At 42.9% G+C, this 23,537-nt stretch overlaps 1 protein-coding gene across 1 annotated transcript in view; it reads right to left on the bottom strand.

The window, feature by feature from the left end:
* The window catches only part of ATXN10 (ataxin 10), a 116,321-nt gene that overhangs the window by 15,456 nt on the left and 77,328 nt on the right, over positions 1-23,537 (bottom strand). The window contains exon 10 of the mRNA XM_063134344.1: positions 1,005-1,068. Coding sequence (XP_062990414.1) covers positions 1,005-1,068 — 64 coding nt within the window. The remainder of the gene's footprint in view (positions 1-1,004; positions 1,069-23,537) is intronic.

Here is a 23,537-nt window from a genome sequence, read left to right as displayed (position 1 = left end):
CAGACTCATGGATGCATAGAATGCAAGGGGTTGTAATGAATCTGGGATTTTTCAGTACCCTTTCTCTTATCCAAGGGCCATGATAAAGCTAAAACCCTGCTATTGCAAAGGTTAAAGGATATAGAGATGCAGTCTCAGTCAGAAGAGCTTAAGTCCTATAAAACTAACCCTTTCTATAATTCTTTCACGCCATTTTATTTATCTCTACCAAGTTATCTGGTGGATATACCCAACATTAAATTGAGGATAATCTTTACACAGGCAAGATTAAATGTTCTCCCTTTAGCAGTTCAGCTAGGACGATATAAGAGATTACCAATTAAAGATAGAGTATGTGGATGTAATGCAGTCTCTATCAAAGACTTAATTCATGTTTTGCTTGAATGTCCTATGTATAACGATCTTAGAAATATTTACATTTCTCCCTTGCTAAAATCGCTGAAGGGCTCCTCATCACGTTAGTCTGTCATTTGTTATCAGATGCAAAAAAAAATGTTTCTTTTAGAGTGTCAAAATTTTTAGCTAAGTCTATGCAGATACGTTCTTCACAATGCATGAAGGGTTTGGGTAGTGACCCCTTTTATGATGCTCAATTATTTTTATTGTAAACTGTTCTCTTTTATAACTTGTGTATAATGGCTAACTGCTTGTAACACAATAAACTGACTGACTGACTTCTATAAATTGGGCTGCAGAAATTACAAAGTAGGTTTAATATTGGTGGCAAAAGGTTAACAAATGAGCATACCAGAACACTGAAGTCGGTGGTCAACTCTAAAAACTTGGGACACAATCAAGAGGAAGTTAAAACATACCTACATTTCTTAGAAATCATTTCAGTTGATATTTTTTTCTCTGGAGTAGTGCTTTAAGAACATTTTCAAGGCACTAGGAACATTCTACATTACCCCCAAGAATTTGCATAGACAATGCCACGATCAGCTCAAATTATGTTACCAGGACAATGTATCATGTACAAGGTTAGAATGCTATTAAAAGGATACAAGGGTTATTGTCATCAATACTGCAGTTATCCAGGATCAATGGGATACCATCTAAGTCATAAACCTATAAGAAAAGAAAACACAGTTAATAAAACATTTCTCCTTAGTTGGTAGGCAGGTAGATACAGATCTATTGATTGATTGATTAAAACATTTATATCCGACTCTATATCACTAGGATTTCAGGGCAGCGTACAGATAAAAACATACAAACAGTATAAAACAATAAATTCAATTCCTTTTATTACAGTCAGGAAAAGGAAAGGAACCTCTCGTGCAAGCACTGAGTCATTACTGACTCTTGGAGGGACGCCAGCTTTCGCTGATGTTTTCTTGGCAGGCCTTATAGCGGGGTGGTTTGCCGTTGCCTTCCCCGGCCGTTATTACCTTTCCCCCAGCTAACTGGGTACTCATTTTACCGACCTCGGGAGGATGGAAGGCTGAGTCAACCCGAGCTGGCTGCCTGAAACCTGCTTCTGCTGGGATCGAACTCTGGCCATGGGGAGAGTTTAAAATACATGAAATTAAAACAGTATGATTACATGAGCCTCCTTAAAGTTCTGTGCTAGAGGCAAAGGAAAGTCCTGCCACCATAACTGATCTGGTAAGGATTGCACGATTAAGAAATTTAGCAACTTGTTCGGTGGTATGCTTATCTTGAGCCTGTAAAAGGACCGACATAAGGGTCACGGACGATCGTCCAGGTAATCGTTGCATGAAAGGATGGATAAGGGCTTTTCTTGCCTCCTGATAGAAGCTGCAGTTGAATAATACATGGGAGATAGATTCCACCTCCTCGTTGTTACAGGGGCAGCATCTATCTGATAGTGGGACTTTCCCAAATCTGCCCTCCATTACCCTAGAAGGCATAGCATTAAGCCTTGCTAGGGAAAATGCCCGCCTATATTTGGGTATAGATAACCAGCTTAAATACAGAGGTACACTATTTTGGTCGTGATCCCGTAGCCCCAAGGCGTACAGGGAACATGGGCCCCGTGCAGCTTGCTGTAGTTCCTGAGTGTCAATATCCAGGAGTCTCTGCTTAATGATCCTTTTGGCGTTACCCAGGTCCAGGGATAACAGATGGTCTTGGGAGAGCCCTATGGTGATAAGTTTTAGCTGAACTGCTTTCACCCATGGAGATTTATAAGAGTCCGACCAGACCATGGAGGTAAGCGAATTAGGGACAGGACTTAAATTGCAACGCAGCCAGAAATAGAGTGTATGTATCCACCCTATACATTTTAGGGTACTCAACCCAACTTCCAGATTTAAGACTGCACTAGCAACACATCTTGGGACTCCAAATCTTACTATTACATTGGTTCAGATTTTTCGCTATAATTTGCCAAAAAGTTTTAGAATTATTAGTGAGAGAGGCCCCTATCAGCAGTTGCCATGTTTCTCTATTTGCTTCGCTTTTCTTCCGGGAGTTGAGCTTCTTATATTCCTTCTTTAGCTGGTAATAAACTCCAGGAAGAGATCTATCATTGCTTAGCCTATAGGAATGGTATTTATGGACTTCCTAAGGCGAGCACCAGTTATATAACTGGCGGTCAAACCAGTTATTTCGTGTAGCCCTATGGTGTCTGGAAGGGTTTGGTTTGCTTTGTAGGGCACTATGGAAAAGTTCAATTAGCTCCTCGTAAGTTGCGATGCACTGATCTGGGGACTTGATGGAAACTATCTTGTTGGTGATATCTGTGATACGGGTAGTCGGTGTAAGTTGGTCAAAAATTTGTGCTGTATCTTCGGTCCATTTAATTTTATTGGCTGTTGCATCCAGAGCTTGTGTGTCAAACAGAGGATGGCAAGGTAAGGACCTTATAGGCCCAGGAATGAGTAAACGTAGCTCAAGGGGTAGATGGTCGCTATCTGAGCGTTCAACAACCCTTAGGTTACAGCTCATGGGCTCCAACATATTGTGTACCAAGATGTAATTGATCACACTGGCTCCCCTGGAGGAGATAAATGTGAATTCTCCCTGGTCCGTATCGCTGCTGCTACATTCAGAATAGTCAAGTTGTTTTTCGCTGCAAATTGGAGGAGGCAGCGTCTGGCAGAATTAACATAACAGTCCTTGGATAAATGTGTGTGGGGTCTAAGGCTTTCCTTACATGCTATTAGACTGGACCCACAGATAGTTGGATCTGCCAGAAAGGCTCCCGTTCTTGCATTCAGGTCACCTGCAATAACTGGGCAGGAGTATGGATATTTAGCCATGAGCTGTGAGTAGAAGCACTCAATCTTAAGCCAGTTGACCATGCTTTGCTCTGTGCTGGTAGTAGGGGGGAAATAGGCATTAATCAGTAGGATAATCAGCTTAGTGGTCCTCAGCTCTAGTGCCAGGATAAGAATGGTGTTGTCACTGTTGTAAATATCCTTTACTTTGGCATACAGCGAGGAGGGTCTGCCCTTTTTATTGTTGGACGCCGCGGGAAGAGAGAAGGCACTGAAACCATTCACGTATATATCGCTATAAGACCAGGTTTCCTGCAGTACAGCAATATCAAAGGTGGCCAAGTAGTCGAAAAAGCACTTGTTCCCACTTTAAGAGCTCCATCCAGCCACGTTCCAGGATAATAGTTTTAGGAAAGTTGTTCTATCTTTGTCCGGTCTAAGTCAGTCCACCTCGGTAATTGCGTCGAGGCATGTCCCCGGATTTGTCAGAACACATCCATTGTGTGCTTTTGTTTGCAAAATGGGAAGATCCGTGGTTTGTCTCTGTGTGCAACTTTGGTTATGGTAGTCTTGGGAATGATAGGTTGGTCGGATCAATTCGGATTCATTCGGTTTTGCAAAGTGATCAATGGGGGGGTTGTATTCAGTCCAGGAAATTCTGGGGGTATCCGGCATCTGGTCCGTAATAGTTGGAATGGAAGGGGCCGCCGGCTTGAGATGTTTTTCAAGGTTGGCAACCACAATTTTAGGGGTGAGGGCTATATCCCTTTTAGGGCTAAGCTGGTGCAAGTCTACAGGTACATTCACAGCCAGTTGGATAAGGTTGTTAGTCTTGTCTAAGGGGGGACACCCTCCGTTAGGCATGGCAGAGGCCTGTACACAGGGGGCCGCTAAAGAACTGCTGTTCCGTTGGATTCTGTTCAGTAGAAGTTCTCTCAGCGAATTGAGTCTCAGCAGAATCCTTTGTTGTTCCTGTTCGGGAAGAATGTCAAAATTGCCAATTAGACTAATTTCCTCCGGAGAGAAATCTGGCAAGGAAGCTAGGCGAGCGTTTGAAATGTTCATTGAGGGACTGCCAAGATTAGTAGAAATATCAGGATGATCAGAGATGACAGCGCAGGGTTTCGGGCAGGCATTTGGTTCCTCATATGAATTCAGATCAATCAATTCCCCAGTGCGTGGGGGAGGAGTGTAGGGTGTAGGTACTGACTTGGTTACTAGGGGGTGGGCTGGTGACAAATCTTAAAAAACCTGTTTATTGGCATGCCGATGTTTCTAAATGCCGCTTTAGCTCTATAGATGTAAGAGGCGGTGTTAGAAGACGTGAAAGTGACAATAGCTCGAGCCGTAACATGATTAAAGAATATATATTCCACTCTTTCAACTGAGGTTTGTTCAATCTGCAGCAGAGGAAGAGTCGATATAACCTCTATTAGATGTTTAATACGTTCTGGTTGCAGCATAATGCCCCTTGGTTTCGGGTAACTGGATAAGACTATAGTCTTTGTTTGGAGTTGAAGTTGCCAGAAATTCATTGCTGTACTGCTGATTAGGATAGGTACAGATTGTACAGAATCAGCTTGGGTAAGTGGGCTAACAGAGGGCTTTTGTGGGAATGACCACGGATCCTGAGAAGCGCCATCAGACGCAGCGCAGGTCGTGTTTGGTTTTTGAGTCTGGCCAACTGCCTTGCAAGGGAGGATCCTGCTGGCCTCTGGAGTTATGGCCAGAGGGTTCTTCATGTTATCTTTTTCCTCCAGTTTTTTAAATAGTCGTTTGAAGTTCATTTTGCCTGCAGTTTTATGTTTAGTAGGAGCTTTTAGATTTTTTTATTTTTTTATAGAACACTTTTGGAGCTTTCTTGATCTAAGCTTGGGTTTAGATGTGGTTAGGCTTATGCTTAGACCTGCTTTGTTGTTGTCTGCAACAGCAGCTTTAGGGATAGAGATGGAGGTGGCCTTTAGTGTTTCTGCATCCTTGTTAATGCCTGTTATCTTTCCACAGATAAGAGTCGAGGGCTCCCCCAGATATAATTACCTCAGGGTGTGTTCCATTAGTCAGCTCAGAGTGTAAGGGGAGGTCCAAATTTGGTCCAATTGCCTCCTTAAAGTTTTGATCATTTGACTCAACTTTGGATTCCTTCTTATTTTGGGGGGTGCCATCATGCAGATTACCTAGCGCAAAAGCTGTTAGAGTAACCAGGAGTTCCCTACACTCTATCAGAAATTTCTTTATCAAAGTGATATCAGCATTCTGACTGCATAAGAGGCTCTGCATCTTCTCTAGGTGAGTATCAAGGAGATCCCTCATTGTATATAGGCTAAACACACTCTTCAAAAGTTAGTGGTTAATGAAGAGAACTGTGGGAACCCAGGGGACTTGTTCAGGAGAATATTAGAGCTGGTGTGGGGGGAAAGTTCAGTTGAGCAGTCAGACTGAAGTCCGGGAGAACCAGAGAGGAGCAGTATTAAGCTGAGCCCTTCCTGTGATTCTTTTGCTAAAATGAGTTCTGTTGCTAAGCTGCGTCAGGAGTTGGTTGGAGATTCGTCCTCTTGTATCCTCATTATGCAGGATACAAGCTCATTATTTCCTCATTATTTCCTTATTCACATCTTCCAGGAACAGAGCTTAGCTTTGCAAATTAAAACATGGATTTCACTCTACATTTGGAATCTTAAATCAGAATTTAGGCAACAAATCACGGTAAACACTAATGCACTGCACTAAGCCATTTTATAAGTGTTATTACATGCATTATATGCAGAATATGTATAACATTAAGTACCTAATATAGAGTAATCAAAGAAAAAGAATGGCAACAGTTGATTGTAAACTGAAATTTTCTATATATTAAAGCAATTTTTTTAACAGTTTAATATGTGTCCTTGTATGAAAAGCCTTTCCTATCATAAATTGGAGTGATACAGTTTATATCTTATACTCAGAAACCATAAATGATTTGAGTAATTGATCCAGGAGCAATCCCAAACACACTGCGTCTCCAACTATAAGGATCTCAAAAGAATCTCATTATTAGCATCCTTGTATCAATGCTAGTAAACCTTCTTGTTCTGGCATGAAGAACCAACCCTGCACCTGCTGCACAAATGACACAACACAGTAAGATATTAGAAAAAAGTCTGGGCCTCACCACATGATCAGTTCTGGGTTAACAAAGTGAGATATGTGAGAGTTCTTTCTCTGCACACACAGTCCTTCTTCTTCTCAGTGTGTGCATGCATATTAGTCAGAAGCTTCAAATATGCATAGTTTCATATTGTACAAACCAGGAAACTACGGCACCAGAATCTTAAACTAGAGTTTGAAGTTTAGACAAAATAGGAAACTATGGTTAAATAAAGACTTCCTGGTTAGATTGCCATGTGCCATGAAGAGAGGAGGGAAGGGACTGCTCATGTGGACAAAAGACAAATAACTTGGTTTAATAAGCAGAGCTATTACAGTCTCTGTGTGTGGCATTATAAAGAACATTAAATGATTCCCATAATCTCTAGTGCTGGTGCAACCTATTGCTGGAAGAAAGGAAAAGGTGAATGAATATAACTGTGATTTAGAAGGAAGCTGAGAAAAGACAGTGGCTGCCAGTTTGGCCCATTGCAGATAGAACGCTGCCAATCTCTTAACTATGGGTAAGAGATCGAGAACAGCTGCAACATGTGCTCCCTCAATCTTCCATCCTTCCCTCTCCAGGATCCATTTCCTTCTTTTCTTAAACTATGTTTAATTTTATGCTTCCATTAGTATTAATCACAGCTACTGTTACCATACGCCCTGTTAAAGAGGGTGCCAAGCTCTGGTTTCGAGCTTTGATTAGGAGGTGAATACTCAAGTAGAAGGGAATACACAAACTTGTGGTCCATGCCAAATCTCTGAACCATGGTTAAGAAATGGGCAGTGTTATGTCTGCGCTGAGCCTAGCTTCGTTGTAGTACATGGCAGTACTATAACTGCTATAGCCTCATATAGGTTCATGTTGCAATAAACAGGCTTTTATTACAGCCTATTTATTTCAGATTAATGTTCATATCACCACTGCATATTTCTGTTCCACAATGTGGGTGGGTTCTCTCCTAAGTTATGTTTCTTATGTGGCTCATATAACAATTTCTCTAGAAGAGACACATTTTCAAAATCTACATTTAATTAGATTTATTTGCTGAGGAGTTGAAGTTAAGACAGACTGCTCTATTTAAGCAAAAGATATTTTTTACTGTCAGATGTCATCAATCATTGTTCTTGGTTTAACTAAAGTTTTGCAAACGACTGGTTTTAAATGTGCTAAGGCTCCTGGAACCAAAACAATCTCAGTGTTAAAACCTAATTTGCAACTGTCTAGAGTCACATCAGAATGCACTAGTTAAATCGCCCTCCCACAAGAAAATAAAAGTATAGCATTTATTTGTTTTAAATATTTCGATATGTCCAGGCATGCCAACGCTAAGCGTAAAGCTCTCTCTTTGACACAGTAATTACTGATTCAGACAGTTTTCATTCCAGAAGGTATACATCAGAAGTAAGTCAATTTCTGATGCAGAGTTCAGTAACAATGAAAAAGGGAACACTACAAGGATTGTGTGCATTTCACATGTCTGAAAATTCAGCACGTGATCTGATGTGCTGGTAATGTCAGCTTTCATTTGAAAAATGATGCCCATTCCCAACCTGCGTTGCTGTGAAACAGCTTGGAAGGCAGCGTTGGCTGAAAAGCTCAAAAAAACAGTATAGGGCAGGGCAGAGCTGCCACTTCCAACTCTTTACTCTCAGAATTACTATCCCCTGCCCCATCCCCCAATTTTCCTACCAAGCTGTAGTATAGCATAGTAGTTAAGAGAAAAAGCTCCGAAAAATGACCCCCCCCGCCCCCAGTTTCACTTAGTCCTTTAACTCACTGGGTAGCCAAACACAAGCAACCAGCTCTCAGCCTCAGGACTCCCCGCCCCAATATCTCCAATTAGTAATATGGAATAAAACCACGAGCGAGAAAAGAGGTAATAATAATGCTAGCATTTGCTCCAGTCCAACTTATATGAAGCACTTTGGGGCTTTTGGAAAAATGTACAAACGTGAGAAATTATCAGCCCCAGATTGCTAACCCCTTCATCTCCTCTATTCTGTTTTCTCCTAACCCAATATCAATACATTTTAGCATGTTTGTTTGCAAAGCTTAATCTGGAAAGCAGATCACAATGTACAAACTGAAAGTGCAGATTAGGCTGAACTGTCAGATGCAACCATGAAACTGAAGACCTATAGCGGGACTACTAACATAGACTTTATTCAAAACCAAGAAGCTCACTGTGTTAGGGGAGGCGTATGCATTCCCCGCCCTCACCCCCAGTCGAAAGAGCCTTCCTTCCTTCCCTAGCCTCAAGTACGCTGCCATATACACCAATGTTAGAAACCAAGACGATACAGCAAAATATACATACTCCAAATGCTTCATTCTCATTGTCCATCAAGACCTTACAAATTGGTAAGAACTACAATTACATTTTATGGTGTGTCATGAATTAGAAATATGCTGCAAAGATTAAGGGTGTTTTTCTGTCACAAAGTAACTGAGAGCCTTGCTAGACCTACCGCCGAATCTGGTGGTGAAAAGGGGCCAGGCCACGCTAGAAGTAGCGCGGCCTGTAGGCCCCGTCTACACCTGAGGCATGATGGGGCAGAGGGAAGCCCTGTCGCATCCGCCATTTTTTTCAGTTAAAGTGGCAGCGTGCGGAGGAGCGCACCAACGACTGGTAAGTAATTTTTTTAAAAAATATAGGGTCCTCCCTTCCCCCGATTCCCCACCACCACGACCTCTCCTGGACTCCAATCCCCCCGTCCCCATCTGCTGTGTCCTGCTGCTACCGCTGCCGCCAATGTCCCCAGTCGCTCTGTCCCGCTGCCACCGTCACGGTCCCCAGCCGGCGTTTCCTGTTGTTGCCATGTCCGGCGACAGCAGGTATCACAGGCCGGACATGGCGACAACAGGAAATGCCACCTGGGGACAGTGACGGTGGCAGCAGCGGGACAGAGCGACTGGGGACATTGGCAGCGGCGGCAGCAGGACACAGCAGGTGGGGACAGGGGGGGATTGCAGGCCAGGGGAGATTGTGGGGGGAATCGGGGGAAGGGGGTGGGAGCACTGCGGCCCATCTGCCACTTTCCCCAGCTACTTCCGTGTAAGTGCGGTAGCCAGGAAAAGCGGCAGAATGGTCCACATGCCCGCGGTCCCGGCCTCAGCCCGACCTGAGGCCAGGACCGAGGGAAGAACCGTGGTTCCGGTTAGCACGGTGCCAGGGCGGCTCGAGCCCTGGCTGAGGCCGGGATCCCCTGTGCGTCATTTGGACGCACAGGGACGAGCACGGGCCTCGCACTGCGCTAACCCCCGGTCTAGCAAGGCCCTGAGAGTGGAAAGCAGAGCATAATATATTTGATGAGGGGGCTCTACTGCCTTCCTTGCTTTAAAAATAGGTTTGTTTTTCATTAGGGACTGCACGAAGAACAAGGCAGTGGTAACTTGTCTTACTTGCACGCACACACACCTGTATAGACAAATGTCTTTAAAACACATACGTATAATTCATAAGACTTATGGTAAATTAGGATTTTTGGGAATACGCATATCCCTGGGTTTTACAAAAACAGCTATAAACAGAGGCTTCTCTTGTACTCTGTAACACTAGTCAGCTAATGATAAATTATCACAAATGATGCTGCATATCAAGTGAACCAGCGCTAACAAGCAAGAGCAGCTTCAAGATGAGCCTACCTAGATTGTAGAGGCACAAAAGCAGCAGTAGTTAGCTTTATATATTAGGTACGGTCCCCACACAAAAGCATGGCGCAAATTCCTGTCTAATCCAACCAAAGAGAGCTCATTTATTCTCTAACATTCATAGATCTCAGAGCCTAAGATATAGGCACTTTGGCTTATAATAGATGCAACTGCAGCTTGTGGCAAACAACTCTATTATTGGAAGCCACCACATCCTGCAAATCTGCTGAAATACTTGTGGAGAGAGGCTCCTTTCCCCAGGACGTGTGCTGGAATGGCAAAGGCTGTGATGTGACACACATTTCCCTAACTGAGATGGATGGCACAAGGAAAAAAGAACTTTCCCAGCGACTTCAGGAAGCCCCATACCCACCCCTTCAAAGCAGGACTAAGAACTTTGTCCCTATTGATTTCTTAGGATTATGCTCTCCTGGCACTATGAAACCTTTAAAGATAAAGGCATATGGGGACAAAATGAGGTTGTCCTGTTGATATAACCAGAATTTTGACCTCCCCGCCCCTGAAAATACATTACATATATACCCTGCCTTTCTTCCACTGAACTCAAAACAGAACATAGGAAGTTTTCTATCGAAGCGCTGACCAGACACAGACCTGCTTAGCTTCAGCAAGGTTGCTGCATCACAGGCCTTCAGACTGTGCCCCAAGACATTTATTTATTTATTTTATTTATTTATTTACATTCATTTACCGCCCCACAGCCGAAGCTCTCTGGGCGGTTCACAAAAGCTAAAACAGGAAACATTACAAAATTTAAAAAACATCAGTTTTTATGATGGTTTATGCGTCTATGAGATAAAATGATTACCAACTGACACAATTTTACTGGTGTCTTACAGCAGTTATCCCATCAAAATTTAAACTGAAACATTTTTAAACGTTTCTTATTATATATTCAACATATTTATTTTTGTTTGTTTATTTATTTATTACATTTATATACCGCCCCATAGCCGAAGCTCTCTGGCCGGTTTACAACAGTTAAAAATGGTAAACATTAAAAAGTATACAATTTTTTTAAAAAAACATGAGAAACATAAAAAACAACAGTATAAAAACAACAGCATCCATTTTAAAATAGTATCCATATAATAAACAAGCAACTGTAACACGGCTCCATTCATATTTCAAAGATTGGGTTGTCTCTTTTATAAATTACACCATTTCAAGGCAATACATAAGAATGTAAAAAAAAGGTGACAAGGTTCTCATGTCAATAAATTTTGCTTTCAGCTGTGGCAATGCCTATACTCTATAGGGAGGATAAAGGATTTATACAAAATGATGAGGGAGAGGTTAAAAGAGTAATAGATGAACTGGATAATATACACACATTTTTGTCTAGCCTGAGTCTGAAGCCAAGTTTTTTCCACGGTGTATAACTCAAAATACATCACCTAAAAGTATCCTATTTAACAGTTTCACAACCGAAAGATTTTCATCATTTTCTAACAGTTTTGTAAAGGAATGATAGAATAGATTTTGTGTGTGTATATAACAGCTTGCCAAATAAAGGAAGCACAGTTTAACACACCCAAAATAAAACTACAAAATTAGTTCCCCGTCACTGAATACACTGAAGACATCTTCTCTCTTATGAGGTTATTGTTATTAGTCCTGACCCTACAACCACTTAATTTGCCCATTCCTCCTTGTAGTACTTCACCATAATTCATAACTGCCTTTTCATTAGGGGTGTGCACGGACCCCCCGCTCCGCTTCACTTCCAGATCCGCGATTTTCGGATCGGGCCGCTTCGCTCCGCCCATTTCCGCTCCGCTCCGCTCGGAGCTCCAGATCCGGATCGGAGCTCCGTTTCCCCCCCCCCAATAGGGTTGCATTGAAAGCTAAAAAAGTATACAACTTTTTTTCTGTTCAAGTTAGAAACCTCACGTTTGGCACCATGACACCTCATGGACGTATACACATGCACGCCAAGTTTCAAGGCAATCCCATCAACCCCTGATTTTTGGGGAATTTTTGAAAATCGGGCACCCCATTCAGACCCCTTGGGATAGCTCCGTCAATTTGCACGTTAGAAACCTCAAACTCACCACCATGACAGCTTATCCATGTGTCCACATGGACGCCCAGACTCAAGGCAGTCCCATCATCCCCTGATTTTTGGCGCGGCTTAACTCACCCCAAATTGTCCCATTCTACAACTACATCAATTTGCACGTCAGAAACCTATCCTTTGGTCCCATGACAGCTTACCCATGTGTCCACATGGATGCCAAGTTTCAAGGCAATCCCATCATCCCCTGATTTTTGGGGAATTTATGAAAATCGGGCACCCCATTCAGACCCCTTGGAATAGCTCCGTCAATTTGCACGTTAGAAACCTCAAACTCACCACTATGACAGCTTATCCATGTGTCCACATGGACGCCCAGACTCAAGGCAGTCACATCATCCCCTGATTTTTGGCGCGGCTTAACTCACCCCAAATTGTCCCATTCTACAACTACATCAATTTGCACGTCAGAAATCTATCCTTTGGTCCCATGACAGCTTACCCATGTGTCCACATGGACGCCAAGTTTCAAGCCAATCCCATCATCCCCTGATGTTAGGGGAAGTTTTGAAAATCGGACACTCCAGTATGTCAGGGATTTTAAAGTTGCAATGCAGACAGCTCAATGGGGCCAGTTCAAAGGAAATCCCAACATGCCATGAGATAACCCTAAATCTTCTTGCACACTTGAAAAATGGATTTTTGAACTTGATAAAGTCTAAGTGAGCACAGGAAGGACTTCTCCCCTGAGTCAAAGCAAGACACATACACCATCCCTGCAAGGCAGCAAGGGGAGAAGGGAGGGAAGGCAGGCAGGCAGCACTAACGCATAGCAAACCAACCCGTAAGCGGGCGCAAGGAGCAAGTGAGGCAAAGATGGCTGGTTGTTTCTTTCTAAGCCAGCAGTTACGCATTGAGGGGCACAGAGGAGGACGACTGGGAGCAAGCGTGCCGGAGGGTGCTGGGCACGAACCGCAAAGCCCATCTCCCAGGCACCAGGCGGGCAGAGAGGCAGGCAGAGCAGGTGAGGAGTCAGTCCTGGCAGATGCCCCACCACAGCAGCACCCCGGGGGAGGCGGGCAGACAGGCAGGCAGGCTGCGGGCATTTCTGGGGGCACAAGGAAGTGAGGCAAGGATGGCTGGTTTCTAAGCCAGCACTGCAGTTAGTCACGCATTGCAAACGCAAACCATCCCAGCGAGTCGGTCACCGAGGAGGACAGGCTAGCAGAGGGGCAGGCAGAGTGACATGTCATAGATCTAGTATTGGGGAGAAGTCAGTCCTGGCAGATGCCCCACCACAGTAGCACCCTGGGTGGGCGTTGGAAAACACCATCTTGTGGGTCCATCCTTCCCCCACCCCATGTCCTGCAGGGTTGCCTGCCTAACCCTTGTGGGGATGGGAGATGGAGAGCTTAGAGTGGCAGTGCCAGCAGCAGCCTTCGGCTTTCCCCTGGAACCAGTCACCTTGCCTGCCTCTTTCCCCAGCAAGACCGACTGGTGCTGCCTCTGAAGATGCATCTTCATGCTGCTGGTTCCATAATGCCCTGTAGATGAACCCCTGCTTAGGGTGAGTTTGCAGTGGTGACAGACAGCAAAGCGGGGATCCGCTCCCACCTCAAAGTGGTCCCACACTATGCTTGTCTTTCGCTTCCGTGGTGACACCACCAATTGCCCACCTGAGCTCTCTGGTGTTGCCACAGAAACAGGGGTAGCAGCGGAAGAGGGGTCGGATGAGACTGGGGAGAGAGCCTCGGCCTGCTGCTGCTCCTCCTCAACCCCCACATCCTGGAGGACCACCGCCTCCTCCTCCCCCTCCACTGTGCTGGGGACCTCATCTAGGTCCATCAGCGGGCTCGTGGGCTCAAAGGATAATGAAGGAGTTGGGGATACTCCTCCTCCTCCTCCTCCTCCTCTAATGCCACCTGCCTCTTGTAAAGGGGCACTTTTCCCATTCCCACCCTCAAAAAGAGAACGCCGGGCACAAGTTGCAGAAGAGAGTGCCTCTGCCTGCTGCTTGTCCTGCTTCTGTTGCGGAGCAGCCAGCCAAGGAGTTGCCCGTTTGATTTTCACAGCAGGAGAGGCAGCCTGCTGCTTACTGCTGGTGCCAGCCTGAGCCTTGCTGCTTTCAGCACGCCTGCTCCCTCTTCTCATGATGACTAATAAAATATTAATACTACTAATAATATGTATAAGAATATACTAATATACTACTAAGAATATGTATAAGAATATAATAATATGTTTAAGAATATTACTAATAAATGTAGGGAAATGGGACAAGAAGTGTGTGTATGCTTTCAAAAAAAAGCTTTCACAAAAGCAGAAGGAAGATCAAACACAATCAGGCTTTAAGAGAGGGGAGGGGGGGGACAACCAACCAACCAACCAAACACACACTCCAAAATTTAAAAATAAAGTTTATATTAAATCAAAGTAAGGGAAAAACACAGAGCAAACTAAGCTAAAAGTCAGAAAGAAGCAAACAAACACACACGCCAAGCTAAAATCCTAATCTATCTCCAAAGTACACAGCAGCAGCTCACTAAGTAGACCCTCTCCCAACGAATGCTAAACCCACAAGAGGCTGGGACTGAGAGCTCTCTGACTGTGAGGGTGACTCTGGCTTAGTCCCCGCCTCAAACGCTGGGATTGGAGGATGATGCTTCATGAGGTGATCAATTCTCATCAGGATTGGGAGTTGAATGTGCCTGTCATCGCTTCAAATAAACCCCGCCGCCACAGCCGGTTTACCCTACTGTTTGTATTGTAAATGTACCCTATTTTTTTAAAAAATATAGCACATGACCCGCACGATGCAGAGAGGTGAGAGTAGTCTCAAAATGACCCCCATCCACGACTCTCTGAGCACAAGAATTTTCAGAATGATAGCTTCAAAAACAACCCAGTTATCCGCGATTATTTTCCGCAATGCAATCCTATGGGCGAAATGTTTTCAAGATGGCGATCAGAGCGCTCCACGGAAAGAGAAGCGCTCCAAAAATGGGCGCTTCTCTTCGCCTTGCTTCTAGGGGTCCACGGTCCGCTTCTACTCCGCCTCTGGGCAAGACGGAACAGGCCAATCCGCTCCTGCTTCTGCGCTTCTAATCGGAGCGGAGCACATGCCTACTTTTCATACCACCTTTCCAAAAAAGAGCACAGGGCTGCGTATGTCATTCCTCCCCCTCTCCCATTTTTATCTTCTCAACAACTCTGAGAGATGTAGACTGGTAAGAACAGACCACGGAACAATGGACTGGTTTACGATTGGGAAAGAGTACGGCAGGGTTGTATACTCTCACCCTACCTATTCAACTTGTACGCAGAACACATCATGCAACATGCTGGGCTTGATGAATCCAAGGCTGGAGTTAAAATCGTGGGAAGAAATATTAACAATCTCAGATATGCAGATGATACCACTTTGATGGCTGAAAGCAAGGAGGAGCTGAGGAGCCTTATGACAAAGGTGAAAGAAGAAAATGCAAAAGCTGGGTTGCAGTTAAACCTCAAAAAATCCAAGATTATGGCAACCAGCTTGATTGATAACTGGCAAATAGAGGGAGAAAACGTGGAGGCAGTGACAGACTTTGTATTTCTGGGAGCAAAGATTACTGCAGACGCTGACTGCAGCCAGGAAATCAGAAGACGTTTACTTCTTGGGAGGAGAGCAATGACAAATCTTGATAAAATAGTTAATAGCAGAGACATCACACTGACAAAGATTTGCATAGTTAAAGCAATGGTTTTCCCTGTAGTAACCTATGGCTGCAAGGGCTGGACCATAAAGAAAGCTGAGCGAAAGAAGATAGATGCTTTTGAACTGTGGTGTTGGAGGAAAATTCTGAGAGTGCCTTGGACTGCAAGAAGATCAAACCAGTCCATACTCCAGGAAATAAAGCCAGACTGCTCACTTAAGGGAATGATATTAAAGGCAAAACTGAAGTACTTTGGCCACATAATGAGAAGACAGGATACCCTGGAGAAGAGGCTGATGCTAGGGAAAGTGGAAGGCAAAAGGAAGAGGGGCCGACCAAGGGCAAGATGGAGGGATGATATTCTGGAGGTGACGGACTCCACCTTGGGGGAGCTAGGGGTGGTGATGGCTGACAGAAAGCTCTGGCGTGGGCTGGTCCATGAAGTAACAAAGAGTCGGAAGCAACTGAACGAATAAACAACAATCTCTGTTCTGAGTTCAGCTCTTCACATTCTACTATGTTGGCTCATGACCAAACTAGATATTTGTTGAATTCATGCAATTGCATTTTTGTTATGTGAATGTGAAATTTGAGCAGCCTTGGGACCAGGGGAGTGGTGGTGAAGTTTAACTCTCTTGCTCTCTCTTCTTGTCATTGGTGCCAATGTAGGCTTTAACTGAAAAGTAAAAGTCCAAAATGCTTCCCTCTGTAATTACACTTTAGACACATCAGTTCTGTTATGCAAATGTTGCCTTAACCAGTCAATCACAAAAAAGAGAAATCACTCCATTTGTGTGATTTATGGGACACATGGGGGGCATCCATGATATTATTCTTGATCTTACTATGTTGTTGTTATTGTTGTTGTTCTATTTATTTGTATCTCGCCTTTTACCCAATACTGGGCCTCAAATACTGTTCAAACATCCTAATTTTTAAAGGCCTGTTTTACTCGCATTTGTGTAATTACAAGTGCCCACTGCAACATAGATCACATGAGTAGTATTACAATTGAACATGTGTTATAATTTAAAACACTGACCATCCACATGGTATATAAACTCTTGAATGTGATCACGGCATCTTAATATAGGGCAGGCACACCAGACCTATGCAGTAGATGCTTTCTATTCACTCAATCGATTTCTGTTTTTAAAGGACAAGTGTAAAAATGGGACAAATGTTGCCAGCTATTTTTAACCATGTGCTGCCAATACAGCACTGCCAAGTTGGACAGTAGGTAATCAGGGGTCTGGAAACAAAGCCCTATGAAGAGAGACTGAAAGAACCGGGCATGCTTTGGCCTGGAGAAGAGAAAATTGAGGGGAGACATGATAGCACCCTTCAAATACTTGAAAGGTTGTCACACAGAGGAGGGCCAGGATCTCTTCTCGATTATCCCAGAGTGCAGGACATGGAATAATGGGCTGAAGTTAAAGGAAGCTAGATTCCATCTGGACATCAGGAAAAACTTTCTGACTGTTAGAGCAGTACGACAATGGAACCAGTTACCTAGGGAGGTCGTGGGCTCTCCCACACTAGAGGCATTGAAGAGGCAGCTGGACAACCATCTGTCAGGGATGATTCCTGCACTGAGCAGGGGGTTGGACTCGATGGCCTTATAGGCCCCTTCCAACTCTACTATTCTATGATCAAACAGGTCACATCTTGTTACGAACAGTACATACTCTACTTTGTTTAAAATAGTGTTCAGATTAAGAAGTTGAAGTGGTCTCCATAAAGAGGGTGTATAATAGTAGATCATATTGATGACTTCTGCTTAAGACACGTCTCCATCTCATGCAGAGATTGCCATTCCCAAGGTTCACTTGCAGACTGAAGCAGAGATCCACAGCCACCCAAGCAGTGGCAACTTCCCAGAATGACACACCCTACATCCTATTGCGATTATGATTACAGTTTCCACAAGTGTCCCCAGAAAATTGTCTGCAGTGTCATTGCTGAAAATATCTCTCATTTGACAACCTTTCATACAGAAAAATGTTTTCATACAGTAAAAATCTTCATATTTTATATGTAATCAGTATATTAAATTCCTTCTCATAGAAATTTAAATGGAATTAGAATTTTATGCAAATGAAATGTATGAGCAAAACTCCAAAAATATACTTTATAATAATAAAACCTTGCTCTCATGTTTATGGAATTACCATCAAGATACTATTAGTCTTCATTTTAAGACTTATACAAACTATTCCTGGATATCAGGTGCCCATGGCTCACAAATAGTATTATTGGAATGTTTGCATAAAACAACCTTTTCAATGAAGTATGAAGCTGAGCAAGGGGTGAAACACTCCTGTAGGGAGGTGTGTATTCAAGTGTGTATTAAAGGAACTCTTCAATTACAATTGCATGTGGGTTCCCGGAATAGTTAGCAACCATAGATGCCGCTACTTTAAGAAGCAATGCCTGAGTGAGGCTAGGCTAATATCCGTCTTGCGCATTTATAACTCATAGCACACATAATGACATCTGCCGCAGTGTAGATCTAGCCTAGGAAAGGGAGTAAAACTGGCAGCAGTGATATGAAACAGTATGGTCTAAAAACCCTGAAGATATTAAAAAAGCATCAGAATGGGAAAACATCAATTTTTAGGATGGAATCCTATGCTGCCTGTGAAATTCTGTCTAAACACACTTAGGACTGCACCCTTAATTATGCATGCATATGCTGGCCCTGAATTGATATCTGCATGCATAATTAAGGCACAATCACCAGTCTATATGCAAGACTGAGAATTTCTAAACTTCTGGAAAGGTCACCATTATAAGCTATTTATTTGAATAGTTTGCCCATCCTGAATAGACCTTTTGCCTTTGTGATGTCTGTGGACAATCCGTTCTCCGATCCTATTGTTTCAGCCCAGATCAGTTATCAACGTTTACCATTGTAGGTTGATGTAATTGAATAAAAAAGATTAATGATAGTAAGAAGTGTTTATGATGCTGGGCCATGACAGAACTTGGAAAGCAACAATTCCTATCAAAGATTCCATAATACAGGAAAAATTCAGACAGATCAAGGAAGCAACCCTATGCATGTTTAGACAGAAAAAGTCCTACAACTCCCAGCATGGCTGGCTTGGGAATGCTGTGAGTTGTAGGACTTTATTCTGTCTAAACATTCATAGGATTGCTCCCGAAATGTCCTAATACAACAGCGCAGTCTTTACCCCAATCTAGTCTTCTTCCCACTTCAGGGCATCTAACATTTGCTCACACTGCAGCAAGATAGAAAAGGTAATTCTGTGATACTGTAGTAAGTGAAAACTTAATGAAACATGTTTTCTAATATATATATTGCCCTGATGTTCTGACCAAAAACGTAGACACACAGCTCTCTGATGGTTGCTTGCTTTTCTCCAATAACTGCATTCACTCCACCAACATCTGGCAGATTTCTTGTCGTCCAAGCTGTCCGGGTTCAGTTGCATGAATCTTATTTAAGTAACATATCCATATTAGCCAGGCTAATTAAATTTAACATGACTGAAGTTTGTATAAACTTGTAACTTGCCTTTGTGATTTATGTGTTTGTGAAACCCATATATTTACTATAAAGAATATACAATAAGCAAGGTATGCATATATTGTAGCACTAAGCGTTCCAGTGCAGAGACGACTGATGCCTTGGGCACTTCTGAACGAGACAATACATGAAGCAACCTATCAGAAGATTATATACTGCTTTCTTAAGTCAGAGTTAAAGCTACCAAGGTTTCATAGTGTGTTTGCTTTTTCTAGATACCTGGCAGCTTAGCAACAACAACACCCCAGAAAAAAATCTGCAGTGGATGCAGACACACCCAGGTTTATACATGTATAAGAAATATATTAGATTTGCAATATATTATTTAATTATCTTGAAATTAGTTTAAAAGTTCTTTTAAAATATTTCACATTTAAAAACATGTCCATTTTTAGTTTTGTTTTCCGTCTGGCATGCTCACTAAAAAGTTGGTCCACAAAAAGAAAAATATTGACCTACTCTGTGGGCTCTATGGGTTCACACATGGATTCCTTTCTCAGCATTCGATGACTCACCGTGGAATCAGTGAACTAACCCCACTGGAAAACAAAGTTGGAGATAATCTGACATGACAGGAATGTTTATCTCTGTGACGGTCATTCACATGTCCAAAAGCCCTTTTAAAAAGTACCTTTTAGGATCAGTTAATATTCCTTCCGGTAATCATGAATATGGTTTCAGGAGTGCATAGAAGAAGTCTAGAATGCACCAAGCTGTAAATTGAGGGAGCAAGCTCTCTATACCCTGGTGCAGACCAAATAATAAACTATGGTTTAAGCACTACCAACATGAGCAGTTGTGTGCCTTGGGCACATAGCACACCCCCCCCCACACACACACACCTTCTCTTATCTTCAGGAACAGCCATGAGGAGATCAGACACAACTACTTCTGCTTTTAAACTGACCAGTTTCTCATTATAACAGAACTAGAAGAACACTGGTTAATTTAAACTATGGTTTGTTAACAAGCCAGAATACTAAACAATGGTTTGATCCTGATATGTTTGAATAAATGATAGTTTAAAACCAGAGTTCCTCCCAAGCGTGGATAAAACAAGGAAGGACAGGTTGCTTACTTGTAACTGGGGTACTTCGAGTAGTCATCTGTGAACTCATACATACGGGTTATGCACCAGCACAGAAATCTCGCCTGAAACGTTCTAGAGCGGAACAGTTTTAGGTGGGAGCCCTGCCCACCTCCTCCTCTGTACACACTCTGGGCATGGCTCCCACCTGCTTCTGAGTTCCATGTCTGCGCAGTGGAAGAATAAAAGAAAGTGAGGCATCAAAGCAGGGAGAAGGGTAGGTTGTGTGAATTCACAGATGACCACTTGAAGAACCAGTTACAGGTAAGCAACCTGTCCTTATTTGAGTGGTCTCTGTGACTTACACATATGGGTGACTGAAAAGCAATAGACTTAATACAGGAGGAGGATGGCATGCCAGAATTGAAGAAAGAAGCGCTCTGCCAAAAGCTGCATCATCATGTGCTCTGATATCCAAGCAGTTATGTTTGATGAAGGCAGGAAGCGGAGCCCAGGCCACTGTGCTACACTGGCCCCATTCAGAAGACACCTTAAACCACGGCTTTAACCATGGTGAATAAAGCAAAAAGCCTTATTCACCATGGTTAAAACTTCTGAATGGGCCCACTGTTGCAGAAGCAAAATACCTCTAAGGAAAACAGCAGAGGATGGTATGGCTGTTGATATGACAAAAGCTAATACTCCTGATAACAGGGACAGTTGCCCTGAAGCACTTTCTATGGCAGTGGAAAAACCTGAGAAGAAGACAGAGCTGGTTTCTTGTAAGTGGATGCTGAGGCAATATACAGAGGCCAGTTCTGCGCGCTTGTGCCTTGAAGGCTCATTGCTACAATAGGGTACAGAGACATCCCATTCCGCTTCACCTGGCCTGCTCCGAAAAAGCCTGTCAGGGGGAAAAGGCAGAGAAGGCAGTTGGAGTGTCCATCAATCAACGGTATTGTCCCGCCATAGCAACCAGAGTTTTTGAAGAAGGCCTTGGAAGCCATGCTCCCCAAAGGGGCAATAAAGAAAACAGCACAAAAACTCAGAGAATATAGGACAGGAAGAAAAAAGAGAAAGAAGGGGATTTTTAGATTTTTGTTTTGCCATGTGTCAAGAGAATGTTCCAAATGCTGTTAGCTGCTGTAGCGGATGAAAAGGAACTGAGAGGCAGGCAGGAGCCATGGGCCAGAGTGTGAGCAGATTAGGGGTGGGATTGCCACCTAAATCTACTTAGCTCTAAAATGTTCTGAATGACTGCTCTGCACAGGCACATAATCCATATGTGTGTGAGTCACAGAGACCACGAAGAACAACTCCGGTTCATTTTTTAAAAAATGGAATACTTCCAACCTCCTCTTTGTCACCGTATTGGGGAAGGCGGAGCACATAGGCCAAGGCCCATCCATGTGCTGTTAAACCATAGTTTAATGTTATGTTCTAAAAGATGCATCATTGCATCTTTTTGAAATGAACACAAAAATGATGGATAGTTTTCTGCATTTATAACATTTCACATGAGTCTTTTTCCGTTCAGTTGTGTGCTTCCATATGTTACTGCAGACTGGACCTTGTGCCCTAGGACCAAACTAGAAGCAACACTCAATGTGTCTTTCCGTCCAATGTGCAGGTTTTAAAAATGCAAGTGGAGAAGATAACGAGATCAGAACAGTAGTGAAGAGGAATTTGATGCTTTCCTCCCCTCCTGCAATCCTGAGGAAAATCTCTCCCCTGAACCTTGTATCTGAATTGGGAGATAAATAACTTCAGAGGAAGGTATTGCAAAGTGAATAGGGATGAACATCTGTTTCATGCACAAAAACATGCATACAAGCATGAGTTTCCCTCACAGAATCAGGGCAAAAGTTTGTTTTATTAATAATAATTTAAATTTTTTTAATGAAATTATTTACAGGGTGTCTTTGATCATTAATCCTATCACTCAGCAGTTCTCAGTATGAGATAATCCAAAAGAGTGTTCCAAATCTATCTCAGAAAGCTATTATAGATGGATTTTGGGAATAATTACTCCAAGTAAATACAATTTTCATTGCCAAATTAAAATTAAAAGACCTTATAACATACTAAGTATAATCATGGCCATCTGCTTTAAGTCCTTGAGTGTTTCAACTTAATCAACATTTCGTGAATCTTTAGTTTCCTTGGTCCTTACACACTCAAAAATTAAGTGAGGCAACAAGACTGAAATCTGGCAGGACAGCTGAGCTTGCTCATAAAATCCACCATTTGTCTATTACAAGTCCCTGCAACCTTCTGAAGAATGGAGACATTGTAAAGCAATCCCCTCTTCTCCTACCAAGTATCACAGTCAATTCAGCAATAACTCCCTTCAAGAATATCAAAAGTTGTTGAAAGATTCAGGTTTCATTAAAATGCATCAATCCTTTATTCTCATCATAACCAATGACTCTTTTAAACGGGTACTGCTTGCTTAAAATACACATTTGTTTTTTACATCTATTCATTTACACCTCTGTACTTGTACATTTAAATACACATTAAACCAGGCAGCTTCAGAACAATCTACACATTACCTTTGTGGTAGAATTGCTGCCACAAAACAGTTTTGCTGTGGCCTCCTCCCACATAGCAACAGCAATGGGTCAATACACTGTAACGTGATTTGCCCAGATCATGTGGGTACTTCCCACAGCAGCAGAAGGGGCAGTGGAGAGAGAAGAAAAAAGACAACAGAAAGCTTTCACAGCAACTCAACAGATACAATGGGCTGGTCTCCAGTATCTGAACCCAACCCCATTTCAGATTCTTTCCCACTCCATCATTACAACTGTACACATCATGCATGGTAACCAAAAGCCTTCCACTTGTCTCACTGAAGCAAGCAGCTGTAGAAGGCCAAAGCCATCAGGCACACAGAATATTTTACTGCCAAGCAAAATTGCAAAGCATTTCAAACAGTTCTTCCTCAAGGGAAACTATAAAGCCACAAACATCACACACAAAAAGCCACATGACTTGCCAACAGTGAAAGGCAAGCTGAAAAACACTCATTTCAGAAGAGTGGGCTATTCTCATCAATTTAAATATATATTGAATGCTGAAACACAAAACATGAATTATTGGAATTAATTCACATATTGAGCATGGCAATATATTTTCCAGAGTGTGAAACTAAAATTCACACTGGTTTGGCTCAGGCGATCATATCTCAGCATATAAAGCTGAGATGTGCACACATTCCCTGCAGATGCAGCCCCTTTGCACAAGCTGTGA

This window comes from Elgaria multicarinata, chromosome 9, assembly GCF_023053635.1.
Source record: "Elgaria multicarinata webbii isolate HBS135686 ecotype San Diego chromosome 9, rElgMul1.1.pri, whole genome shotgun sequence".
In the NCBI taxonomy this organism is placed as follows: Eukaryota; Metazoa; Chordata; class Lepidosauria; order Squamata; family Anguidae; genus Elgaria; species Elgaria multicarinata.
This window is presented reverse-complemented; position numbering and strand designations above follow the sequence as displayed.